The sequence below is a fragment of the Natator depressus genome, chromosome 9, assembly GCF_965152275.1.
Source record: "Natator depressus isolate rNatDep1 chromosome 9, rNatDep2.hap1, whole genome shotgun sequence".
NCBI lineage: Eukaryota > Metazoa > Chordata > Testudines > Cheloniidae > Natator > Natator depressus.
The window spans coordinates 60,254,545-60,267,958 of NC_134242.1; the positions used below are offsets into that span (position 1 = coordinate 60,254,545).

The following is a 13,414-nucleotide window of genomic DNA, read 5'->3' on the forward strand; positions in this document are numbered from 1 at the left end:
ATGCCATATCACTCAAAGGGATGGCCTCCAATACTATTATCAGGATCTCAGTCTATCCCTTTCAGCCCAACATTGCTTTTTTCGCCATCCCTACATGGTGAATGGAGATTTTCACAAAGCTGTCTGCAATGACAATCAGGTCATTGCCTGAGGAGTTACAGTGAACACTTACATTGCTTCAGCACAATTTCAAAAGGACACTTTGGGTAGCCCAAATGCCAGTCTCCTATGTCATTCCAGAGAGAACACTCAGGTCCTCAGAGTGGAAGAATGCAAAGAATTTTTGCAACAGGGGTGATGTGTCCCCAAGTCATCTGACCAGAGACACAGCAGCATTTGCGATTTAACCAATCCCAAATTGGGGGTCAGGAGGAAAACACAGACCCGAAAACAGGGAAGTGTTGAAAACATTAACCCACAAGTCAGAAGCATTAATCAGAGCCAAGCTGACGGGTTCAGGTTCTGCCCAGGGACAGCCTGTGCAGGACAAAGTTCACAAGGCACTGCTGGCTCAAAAACTGCATCTGACATTTCCCCATTCCAGGGATTCCAAAGGCTTGTTTACCTCCCAGCTAAGATGTGACCAAACAAATGCTTCAGCTGAATGAAATAAACATTCAAAACATACACACCCCTCATTAGAGTGGGTATGGTCAGGAGATACTAGAAAAGCCACTTCCGCCCATGACATTCATCCCCTCTCTTCAAAAACAATCGGTTGTAACAGATGGAATTTCCTTCAGAAGCTATGGCATTAAGAGAGAAACTCCAAACTACTGCAGAAAAAGAAAAATGCCCCCAGCATCTCTCCAGAGCACAGGAAAGGTTAACGCTGCTAGACTGCCCTGAGCCTCTCACACAAGAGAAAAGGAGTACTAGTGGCACCTTAGAGACTAACCAATTTATCTGAGCATAAGCTTTCGTGAGCTACAGCTCACTTCATCACTTGCATCCGATGAAGTGAGCTGTCGCTCACGAAAGCTTATGCTCAAATAAATTGGTTAGTCTCTAAGGTGCCACTAGTACTCCTTTTCTTTTTGCGAATACAGACTAACACGGCTGCTACTCTGAAACCTCACACAAGAGAGATTATATCTATAGATATAGATAGAGATTTCTCTCTCTCCCCCCCCTTGAGAGGTGTGTCTCATGGATTCTCTTGACAGGGAGGGATTGAAGGGAGCCCTCCAGAGGCCTTTGCTCACCTGAGTGCATGGAGGGGAGGTAATCACACATCTTACACATTTAAAAGTCAAACGCAAGCTTGGTTCAGTAGGCCTCAATACACCATCACCAATAATAATGACTGCCTGCAGACTGTGCGAGGCAGAGTAACATGGCTTGCTCTTCCACTGCTGGCCAGACTCTGCAGGGATCCATCATAATAAGCACTTACACAACAGCAGCACTTTATACACATTCATTCATCCTCACAACACCTTGCGAGGCAGGAAGTCTTAGCCCATTTTACAGGGGAGGAAATGAATAAAGAGAGGTAAGTATCGTTGCCTAGGGACAAGGACTGAGTCAGTGACAGAGCCAATATTAGAACTCAGAAGTCCCGATTCCCAATGTCATGCTTACACTACACCCCTTATACAGAAACAGACAGCGTCAATGAAGCAGAGAAGCCAATTTCACATAGGGTGACTAGATACCAAGTGTGAGAAATCGGGACAGAGGTGGTGGTGGTGGGGGGTAATAGGTGCCTATATAAGACAAAGCCCCGAATATCAGAACTATCCCTACCAAATTGGGACATCTGGTCACCCTAGTTTCACAGGTCCAAGCTTGTCTATGACCTGACAGTCACTTCATTGCTACTGCTAAGACACATGAGACCTGGCAAATCTCTCTATAGGATGTTCCAGAAAGGCCATTCAACACTGAAGGGGTTTCAGCCATATCCTTTATCTAGACGAACGAGCCAGGTTCAGATAAAGTTTTGAGGAAGACGTCAAGAAGATACCTAACTGGGGTGACATTTCTAGAAGGCCAGTGAATGAGCAAGCCATAAATGCCTGGGTTACCAGAGTGGCAATTTTGTTTGCCAAACACCATACATCATCTGCAGCAAACAAGCAGGTTTTAGAAGTGGCAACAGTTGTTTAGTTTGCAGAAAATGGTCTCAAGAGAGGTCCCCTTCCTCTGCTTTCTAATGCATGTACTGGCCCATCAGCTCAGAGACATCTGGAAAGCCGATCATGTTACCCAGAGTATCATTCAGGACAATCAGATACCTGCCAGCATCACAAATGCCCTAAAGGAGGCAAGGCTCAGCAGAGCTGGTCCCCCAGAAAGCAGCTGTAAATAAGTCTTCAAGAGGTGGCAGAGTTGTAACAATCTTGAGACAGTCACAAGCCATTCACAAACTGAGCCCTGTTTCATTAAGTCTCCTTCCCCTGAAGCAGGCCACATAAGATCAACTAACTTTCACTCCATTCACAGTAACCATGACACAGTACACCACACTGGCCAAAGAGGTGGCACCTCCAGCAACCTTCTTCACACCAGACCAGAGTGCCAGTCCACTCCCAACTTGGGAGAGGAGGGAGAAATGCAATGACAACAAATCAAGGCCATGTCTACACATGAAAGTTACACTGGTTTAACCAAGAGAAATTTTTAAACCAGCAAAACTTTTGTGTCTATACTAATCATAAGAGGAGTAGCACAGTAATATGGTGTCATGCACGACCAAAGACACAACCCTGATGAGCCCAAAACCTCATATACTTACTGGTTCTATCTCTCCAATGAATGGTCTCATGCCACAGGCTGAGACTCCCTAAGAGATTTCTAGCTTCCAGAAAGGATTGAGCCGAACCCAGCAGGTTCCCTGCAAAAACTGAATTTTAATCTGGTGAGCTACACCAAAGATCCCAATATACTAGCTAGCCCTAATAAGAACCTGAGGCTGGCAGGAAATTTCTTCTTTCCTTAACCCAAATCCCAACCCACATGCCCCCAGGATGGGGAGGGCAAATTCCTTCCCTGACCCTCAAATTATGGCAATTAGTTCAGCCCCATAAACCCCTCCAAAAGCAGTGATCTCAGCCCACCACGAACTCACTCAAAAGCAAAGAAGAGGGCACAGGTCCCAAGAATTAGGAAGAGTGTCAGGTAGAAGATGCCCTTCTGGCGGGCCATCATGATCCGACCATCGCAACAGAAGGTGTTCCTGCCTGGCAGCTTCTCCCATTTCCGCATCGCCTTCTTCCTCACCACCATCACCGACATGACTGCTCCTTCAGAGGGCGTAGGGCAACCAAGTGAAGTCCAGCTTCTGCTCCACCCTCATTGAAAAACACGGCATCATCAAGAGTCCAGCCACGGCCACTAAAGAGATCAGAGACAAGGACATTACCATGGGCTTGGATGCTATGCAGCAGTGCCCTCCAACAGCACATGGATCAAGGGAGCTGCCCAATTTACAATTAGAGGCACAACATTCTTCCCACCACCTCAAATCCAGCTCATCCACACACAACCAGCTCTCACAGCTTAAGTCATTCTATGCAGGATATCTGCAGCTAACAGGAGTTGTCAGCCTTGCCTAATGGGGAGAGGACAGCCTTTGTAGCTCTGGAGTTCCGCCTTTATATCCACCCTCATGAGGTCATGGCACACAGCATATCTTTGTAGAGAAATCTTAATATCTTGCACTTTGTCTAGGTACTTATATTGCCCCATCACTAGAATACACGTGTCACACAAACATTAGTGAAGTTATATCCAACATCCCTGGGAGGCAGGGATGTATTATCCCCATTTTGCAAACGGGACTGAGTCACAGACTAATTAAGTGACTTGCCCATGGCCATGCAGGAAATTTGTGACAGAGCCAGGAACAGAACCCAGGTCTCCTGAGTCCAAGTCCCATGCCCCTAAACATCAAACCATCCCTTCTCGCTCTTCCCTCTTTCAGCCATGGAACTCACATTACTTAACAAAGGTCACACATATAGTTAGGCTTTTGCAGATGCAGGATTAGAACCCTGGTCTCCTGACTCCCACCTTCTGGACCCTTGACAGCAGACCACAGTACTTACACTTTACAGTCTGGGATGGGGTTTCCTGGTAACATGGGTCCATTATGGCCCCTCTAAGATGACTCAGACCCTGTATCCCCATGCAACACGTTAGACCTAAATTATGTGTTAGAAAACCCTAGATTCATGCAGCAAAGACCCTCCCCAAGTTCTCTTCCCATCACAACTATCCTCCTCAACTGCTAAAGATGCAGGGTGCATAGTGGGAATAAAGACAGGTATGCGCCCCATAGCTAAAGCTACTTTAGTCACAAAGATTTACACGGTGAACTCACAAGGGGTGGAACTGTGGGATTTTCTTTGGTCTATCCATTCTTCCCTCATCTACTGCTTTTCTAATTCTCTGCCAACTACAGCACCCCTGCCACTGCAGACCTCCTGAAGTTTGCAGGAGAGGAGCCTCACATCCAACCACTTTAGAAACATGACCCCTTGGTTTGCAGGGCAGACTGGCGTTGCACCCTGGACACTCTGGGGCAGATTCATACAAATGTACAACTGAGGTTTCTAGTTAATTCAATATGAAAATACAATCAGTATAGCATCCTCCTCCTGTTTCTTAAAAATATATTACTATTTTACATCACCCCCAAGTTTTTAGTTTGCAGCATTATTTTGATATTACCAATAAAAACTGCTTTGTAAAACATGTTTGGGAATGCCTCTAGTATGTGGGAGGAGATGCTGCCCTTCATTCCCTGCCTCTTGTGAGAAAGGTCTGAAAGGAGTAACTCTGAGGGGTTGGAACTTCTAGTTTCTCATCTCAATAATAAGCAGTTTCTGCACTAGACTCCTCCCTACCCAAATATCTTTCACTGCAGCGGACAATCTCGCTAAGTACATTAAGTGGCAGAGAAATAGTTAACAATGTTTACATTTAAGCTGCAATCACTAGGTTTCAGGTCCATCTCCCACCCAGATAAGGGAAGGGAGCACTTCACACCTCTCCTATAGCATCAGAATAACTGTGGGCTGAGGCAGATGTCACTCGCTCATCTTGGGTGGAGAATTTGTTCTTAAATGAAAGCTAAAGATAGAGCACAATTATGTAGCTACATTACACATGGACTCCGACGTGTGCAAATCCAGGATCTGCACAAAGCCCCTTCAGCAAAGAAAAACAGAGAAAGGGAATAAACAAAAACAGCAAAACAAAAACCACAGATTTGGTGGGTGAGACAACAGAGATAGGAGCTCATGAACTGAGGAGAAGAATGTTATCCCCAGCTCACAAGGAGAGACAACCCACCATCCCACAGGGATCTCTGGACTTTTCTTCTGCACCGCCAGACAGGGCAGTACAGAGGCATCTATAGATACCGTATGCCAGGCAAGCTAGATCCAAAGGAGAGCAGGGAGAGTGGCAGCACACACCTCGGCCCTCGCAGAGCCTTTCACCTGAGAAAAGGAGCACAATGGGTGGGGAGCGGAGAGTGGGGGTGGGAGCTAAATACCTTCTCCACTGAAACGGGGAACTCCAGGCCTCACACTAATGGCCTCTAAGCCCTGAGCCAAGGAGTCCGGGGACTGGGGCTCTGCTGCACCCCAGGCCAGGCTGCTCCGTCTAAGGAGCCAAATCGGAACTCCCAGACCCAGCCACAACCAACTGGGTACACTTGGCTATGACCCCCCCCACCTTTCCCCTCCCCCCCGAGCCAAGACCGCCCCCACGCCTCTCCCCTCCCCCCGGGGCCGTGATCCCCCGACTCTGCTTCCCTCCGATCCGTGACCCCCACGCACACCTTTCCCCTCCCCCCAACCCCTCCCACGCCTCTCCCCTCCCCCCCCGAGCCGTGACCCCCCCACACCGCTTCCCCCCACACCTTTCCCCTCCCCCCCGACCCAAGACCCCTCCCACGCCTCGCCCCTCCCCCCCAGAACCGTGACCCCCCACACCTTTCCCCTCCCCCCCGAGCCGTGACCCCCCGACCCGTGACCCCTCCCACACCTTTCCCCTCCCCCCCGACCCGTGACCCCTCCCACGCCTCTCCCCTCCCCCCAGAGCCGTGATCCCCCGACTCTGCTTCCTCCCGAGACGTGACCCCCCCACTTCTCCCCCGCGAGCCGTGACCCGCCCCACGCCTCTCCCCTCCCCCCGGAGCCATGACCCCCGCGACTCCGCTCCTCCCCCGAGCCATAACCCCCCCCCCGAGCCGTGACGCCCCCCACCTCCCCCTACTCCGCTCCCCGCGAGCCGTGACACCTCCCCAGGCACCAGGAGCCGCCCCACCCCGCTGCCGTCCTTCCGGCCCGCTCGGCCCCAGGGTCCCCTCACCTGGCGGCCGGTCACGCTACCGGCTCCGCAAGCCAGGCCAGGCCAGGCCAGGCCGAGGCGAGCCGGGCCGGGCCGCTCACTCCCTCCGGCGTCCGGACTCGGGAGAGGCCACCTCGGTGAGGTGGGGCGCGACAGCGGCTACCATTGGCCCGCCTCGACATGTCGCTCCGCCCCCAACCACTGGAACTCATTCCTATTGGCTGAGACGTGTGTCACTCTCACCTCCGACCCGCTCCTACATCACTGGGTCCTAGAGAGAGAAATGCCTAGAGATGGGGGTGCGGCCCAGGGACTAGGGAGCCTGTGTGCGCGGCCTAAGGGATGGGGGAGCCCAGGACACGGGTCCGGGGGTGCGACCTAGGGACTAGGAAATCGGGGGCACGAGCCAAGGGCCCGCACCCCAGGCAGTACAGCAGAGGGATGGAGCCACGGGCTCAGGGATGGGGGGGCACGGGGCTAGGGGGCACAGGGCCAGGGAGGCACAGCCTAGGGGATGGGGGGGGGGGGGCGCAGGACTGGGCAGTGCAGCGTAGGGCCTGGCGGTACGGGCCTGGTAGGGTAACCAGATGTCCTGATTTTATAGGGACAGTCCCAATACTTGAGACTTTGTCTTATATAGGCACCTATTACCCCCCACACCCATCCCGATTTTTCACACTTGCTGTCTGGTCACCCTAGGCCTGGGTATAGGGGCAAGTGGATGGGGGGGCAGGAGTCTGGGGGTGGGGCATGGGGTCTAAGGACTGGGGCAGGCCTGGGGGCAGAGATTTTGGTCTGCATCTTCAAGGTGTCCAAGAGCCTGGGCCCAAGTTACCTAGCAGGCCCCCAAAGCTCTGGGCTGAGCACCATGCCATGACTCAGGCCCCATGCAGTTCAGAGCCATCAACTCTAGGGCCTGCAGGGAACCCCTGTCTGATAGGCTGCCTTTCCCCATTGCCCTGCCTTATGAAAACAGACAGCCAATCAGAGCTGCTGCCCAGGCTGATGGACAGTCCATTCCCCCAGCAGTTGTAGGAGGCTGAGCTCCCAGCCCTTTCTGTTTCCTCCCGCTTTCCCCATCCCCATGTGTGAGGGGTGGAGATGTTGCCATTCTGTCCCTTCACCGGAGTGCTCAGGGACTGGCCACTGAGGCTCCTATGCAACCCAGCTTCCCTGGGATGGCTGATGTCCCCATTCTCCCATGTGCCCCTGCCTGATGTACTGCCCCCTTTCCCACCTCCCTTCCTTTAGGTGTTGCTGCCACCCTGCCCTTCATCAAACCCCCTGATTCCGGCTCTGTCTTACCCTATGAATCTTCTGGTGGAGCCAGTGGGCTCCTTTCTCCCATCCCCCTGTCTTCAGCACACAGTGAGATTGGAAAGGCTAAGATATGGGACCCCTGCCCTCTGTGGAAAGGACCAAACACCAAGACCACCATCCTGTATAAGACTGGCATGGAGGCAAGGATTCTACTACCCAGCTGAAGTCATACCCTGGCACCTGTGAAAACTCAGCCATAGGGCCTGAAGCTTGGTGACTGTTACAAAAAGGTTGCTGCCAAGCAGTCCTCCCCCAGCACATTCAGGACATCCATCAGTAAGCCTGAGTGACATAAACAAAAAAAGAAGGCCCATTTTCCCCTTTCTGCTTCAGAATTGTCCCCAGTGCCACAGAGAATTTAATAGATCTGAGCTAGCTTATCCACAGAGCAGACGGAAATAAAACCTCACTCTGAGTTGTGCTCACTCAACTGCTCACCACTTGGTATAGGTCACTGGTCCAGATTTTTCAGGAAATGAAGTAACCTTTGTTCTCTGCAAGATGAAATATTGCAGTTTATTCTGCTTACAGCTTCCTTGGGAGAAAACTCAGAAGCTGCAACTAGTGCCAAATGTCCACGTAGGGTTAAAATGAGTGCGATGGCCATGAGCGCACAACTCCTGGGCTCTTTCCTCTGGCTTCCCATCTAGTTCCAGATGCAGTTCCAGGAGCTGATAATTATCTAGAAAGCCCAAAATGGCTTTTTGGGACCTGGCTACCTCGGAGACTGCCTCACTCTCTGTGCATTAATTCCACTCAGCTTATAGACTTTAAGGCCAGAAGGAATCATCATGATCATGGAGTCTGACCTCCTGCACAGAACGTCACCCAGCCACTCTCATAATAAACCCCTAACCCCTGGCTGAGTTACTCTGAAGTCCTCAAATCATGATTTAAAGACGTCAAGTTACAGAGAATCCACCATTTACTCTAGTTCAAACCAGCAAGTGATCCCTGCCCATGTTGCAGAGGAAGACACAAACTCCAGGGTCTCTGCCAATCTGACCTGGGAGAAAATTCCTTCATGACCCCAAATATAGCAATCAGTTAGACCCTGAGCATGTGGGCAAGACCCTGCAGTCAGCCTCCTGGGAAAGAATTATCTGTAGTAACTCAGAGCCCTCTCCATCTAGTATCCCAACAGCAGCTGTTGGAGATCTTTGCTGCTAGCTATTGCAGATCGGCTACACGCTATTGTAGGCAGTCTAGTCATACCAATCCCTCCATAAACTTATCACGCTCAGTCCTGAAGCCAATTAAGGTTTTTGTCCCCACTGCTCCCCAGCTGCAGTGCTCTTGTCGTCTGTGCCCCAGCTAGATGTTATGGGGTGGGCACCAGAGCATTCTTTGTGGCAGCTCCTCAAGCGTGGGATTCATTTGCCTTTCTGATCTGCAAGGATCCTCTTTGGCAGATTTTTCAAATGTGAGGAGAAGTATTTGTTCCCTCTGACATTGTCATAAATTCAGTCTGTACCCACAATGTCCCTACCTTCAGGCTAGGGGGAGGTTTAGCACTGAGGTTAGCTTCAGGGTGGGGGGAATGGTAAGCTTTGGGGTAGGGTTAGCAATAGCTGGTAGGGGACATGGTTGAGAGCTAGTTTAGGAAATTAGAGTCAGGTTAAGGAGTATGGTGAAGGGGAGTGTCAGGCTTACTGTCAGGGTTAGAGTTATGGGATAGAGTTAGATTAAATTTAGGGTTAGATTTAAGCCTAGGGCAAGGTGTAATGACAGGATGAGAGTTACAGTTTAGGGTTAGCATCAAGGGTATAGTGAGGATTAGAATTAGCATCAATATTTAGGGTTATGGCAATTTGCGAGGCAAGAGGCAACAGGTGGGCCATGGGCTGCTGTACAGAGTTTCCGGACTAGGTCAGGAGAGAGAGTGGCTGGGCTCCGGACTAACCCAAATTAACTTTGCTGTAACTTCCTGTTTTCTGTGCTAACAAAGAATTTTCTACACTGTGTTCCAAACAACTCATAAATCCTTTTGTTTTTACAATGCTGGCTGAGAGTTGCTGCTGACTGAGGAAGGGGGGATGCATTGCTCCCCTTTGGGGGTGTGCAAGGCTTTCCCAGGTATTCTATTCAGATGGACTCACTGCAGGGAGCTCCCAGCGTGAAACGGGTGCTGAAGGCGCTGAGGTTGTTCCCAGGAGGTGTTGAAGTCAAGGAGACTTGTCCCACTGAGAGTGAACCCTGAGGGGGTTGTCACGCCGAAGAGGTTCCTGCCAGGGATTACCTCTATGCCAGCTTCACTGTTGGCTATGCTGTCAATGATGTATCGTGATCAGTGGAACTGCTGTTGGAGGGCTAGGATTCCCTGGAAGGACTGTTATCAAGGGGCACCCCTGGAACAGGGAGAGTTAGGCTGGGAGCAGCTCAGCCACATGGACAGATCGGTGCATTGGCACTTATCTCTTGTGTACTTCCCCATTAGCCTCAGAAGCAAACTGATCCTGGAATGACTTCCTGTTCCTTGTCCTTTTCTGTCACTTTCAATCCAATTGCTGCTTAAATCGCTGAAACTTACACTGTTTGTTACACATTGTAACTTCTGCTCACTGTTTGCCATTCCTTATACTTGTCCATATTGTAACTCAAGCTCCATTTTAAAATGCTCATTCCATTTTGTAAACCCTGCTGCAACCTTCATTTTGCAAAACCCTGATGTAATCTTATTAGTATAGTTTAGATGTGTGAATGAGGTATGTATAGATGATGGAATCAACCTCCGGCCCCAGCCTGTCCTGATGAAATAAAGTGTAAACACCAACAGCTGAAGATGCAGACAACAGCCCTGACAAAGTAAGAAGAGTCCACCCTCAAAAGAAAAGGACAAAAGTACAATTGAAGAAACATCAAAGTCGGGTCCTAGGCTGAAAGTCATGTCTGCAATTGACGGGTGATCAATCACACTGAACGCAGAGGCAGCGTGACACAGCAAGACCTATAGACTCTGGATTCAAACTAAAGCCTACGAAAAGGATGGATGAGATGGAAGACTTTGGAGGGTAACATTCTGCTGCCAACATGGAAGGGCATCGGTGCATGCCCAACAGAGACCAAGCTCTTCCTTGTGCCCGGCTTTCTTGGACAGTTAGCTGCAACAAGCTACGAACCCAAGCCACGAACTCAAGCTACATTCAGGACTGGTAACTATCTAGCTGCTGCAGAACCTTGGATGTGTGTGTAAATACATTGGTATTAGATATTAGTTACTGGTCATAAATTAAATTGTGTTATAATAAACGTGACATCTTGTCTTGTGCCCTGAAACGATCCTGTGTGGCTTTGTCTGCATAACAATTGCTGGCACATGATGGCATATATCACATTAGTAGATGTGCAGGTGAATGAGTCCCTGATGGTGTGGCTGTTGTGGTTGGGTCCTATGATGGTGTCGCTAGAGTAGATATGGGGACAGAGTAGGCAACGAGGTTTGTTACAGGGATTGGTTTCTGAGTTAGTGTTTCTGTGGTGTGGTGTGTAGTTGCTGGTGAATATTTGCTTCAGGTTGGGGGGTGTCTGTAAGCGAGGACTAGCCTGCCTCCCAAGGTCTGTGAGAGTGAGGGATCGTTTTCCAGGATAGGTTGTAGATCATTGATGATGTGCTGGAGAGGTTTTAGCTGGGGGCTGTACGTGATGGCCAGTGGTGTTCTGTTATTTTCCTTGTTAGGCCTGTCCTGTAGTAGGTGACTTCTGGGTACCCGTCTCACTCTCTCAATCTGTTTCCTCACTTCCCCAGGTGCCTACTGTTGTTTTAAGAATGCTTGATAAAGATCCTATAGGTGTTTGTCTCTGTCTGAGGGATTGGAGCAAATGCAGTTGTATCTCAGGGCTTGGCTGTAGACAATGGATCGTGTGAAGTGTCCTGGATGGAAGCTGGAGGCATGTAGGTAAGTACAGAAGTCAGTAGGTTTCCGGTATAGGGTGGTGTTTATGTGACCATCACTTATTTGCACTGTCGTGTCCCGGAAGTGGATCTCTTGTATGGACTGGTCCAGGCTGAGGTTTATGGTGGGGTGGAAATTGTTGAAATCCAGGTGGAATTCTTCAAGGGCCTCCTTCCCGTGGGTCCATATAATGAAGATGTCATCAATGTAGTGCAAGTAGAGGAGGGATGCTAGGGGACGAGAGCTGAGGAAGTGTTGTTCTAAGTTAGCCATAAAAATGTTGGCATACTGTGGGGCCATGTGGGTACCCACAGAAGTGCCACTGACTTGAAGGTATAAGTTGTCCCCAAATCTGAAATGGTTGTGGATGTGGACAAAGTCACAAAGCTCAGCCACCAGGTGTGCTGTTGCCTCATCAGGGATACTGTTCTTGACAGCTTGTCAAGATTGTGTGGTATCCAATGCAAAGTTTGTCATGTTGGGTGTCTTCGGAAGGCTCATGATGCACTGAGCATGGTTGTTATAGTGATGTTATAGTAATTGTTACGGTAATGTTACAGTAAGGTTATAATTTCACGTATATAGTTATGAGGCTGAAAATGTATCCTTATGGCTTAAAGCAAGCCCATGCAAAAACTCTCCAAAAACAGAGACAGTTCACACCTCATCAGGGCATGGATGGGACAAACCCAGCTCAGCCTCACAGGAACAATGGACACTGGCTTAGTGTGGCAGTTCAATGACAAGACAGAACACAGCTTTTAGCAAGCAAGCAGGCTGGTCTCTGCTAACAGGCTTCCCCTGTCAGCTTTCCACCTTCCCCTTTATTCTCTCTCTCCCCCCGCACATTACATTCTCCAACAGACAAAAGGAATACACTGGCTTTGTTTAACATTCTTATTTACCAATTTCTATCTACCGCATTCCTTGCTCTCGGGCCTTGAGCCCAGTCCTGAGAGGCTTCCCACGGTTCATGTCGTCTTGGCGAGATTCCAAGGTTGATGCCCTTGAAAGGAGCTGTGTGTGCACAAGTCCAGCACAACACTCTGGGTGTGCCCTGAATGTTGCCAACCGCATAAACCTTGTATGAATCCTACATCCCCTCCTTTTTTGTTTATTTGTGCTCAGCCATCTCATGGTAGCCATCAATTTGCATTTGCAAGCCAATTAACTCCCGGACAGACAAGGTCATAACTCGTGGAGCCTGCCAGGGCGGATCTCGACAAAGCCTTAACAAAGAGGGAATACATTGTACACAGCAGCAGCAAAAAATAAGCTTAAAAAGGTAAAGTGTGATTGGCCGGGCCTCAATTAGCCATGCTAGAGTACTGGGAAGAGAGGTTCGAGTAAGCAGCGAGCATCATCTCATTCCCTGTTTCCTCAGGGTGATGACATACTGAAATAAGGCACGTACCTAACAATTCTTCAGCTGCTACAAAATCAAATAAACAAAAGTGGGTAACATTTGCTATTGAAGCCAATCTTTCCCATAGGTTATATGTCATTCGGGCCCGTAATGGAGGAAGTGCTCCCGAGTCAACTCCTCCAGGAAATAGCAGGCACAAAAGGCATACAATCAGTACAGAATTAGCAGTAATTTGGGCGAGAATTGCCACAAACAAAGTCTCAGGAGTCTCTGGCTGTTGGTTTGCTGCCAGTCTTCGTTGAGCCGCGGCGACCAATGCTTTTACTGCTCCGCATGTCACGGGCTGGCTTGGGATGCTACGTCTCTTCCGTCTCCATCCCGCCGTTGTCAACCCGGGAGGCACCGCGTTCTCCTCCAAGGTCAGCTGAAAATCCGGTATGGGGTTCGACAGCCCCTGGTGCCACGCCATGCTGTTTCAGTGCCGGTCGCACACACCGGCTGGAACACACAACGGTCCTGCAGGGAGAAA

The 13,414-nt window shown here is 49.8% G+C and overlaps 1 protein-coding gene across 2 annotated transcripts in view; it reads right to left on the reverse strand.

Moving 5' to 3' along the window:
- The window catches only part of ZDHHC9 (zDHHC palmitoyltransferase 9), a 41,566-nt gene extending 35,086 nt beyond the window's left edge, over positions 1-6,480 (reverse strand). The window contains exons 1-2 of one of the 2 annotated variants that reach the window (XM_074964348.1): positions 5,507-5,644; positions 3,074-3,339 (exon numbers count right to left, since the gene is read on the reverse strand). In XM_074964348.1, coding sequence (XP_074820449.1) covers positions 3,074-3,240 — 167 coding nt within the window. In that variant the 5' untranslated portion in view covers positions 3,241-3,339; positions 5,507-5,644. Of the gene's footprint in view, positions 1-3,073; positions 3,340-5,506; positions 5,645-6,327 lie in introns of those variants that run through there. The other variant, XM_074964347.1, reaches the window with a different exon arrangement.
- Between the last annotated feature and the right edge of the window lie 6,934 nt (positions 6,481-13,414).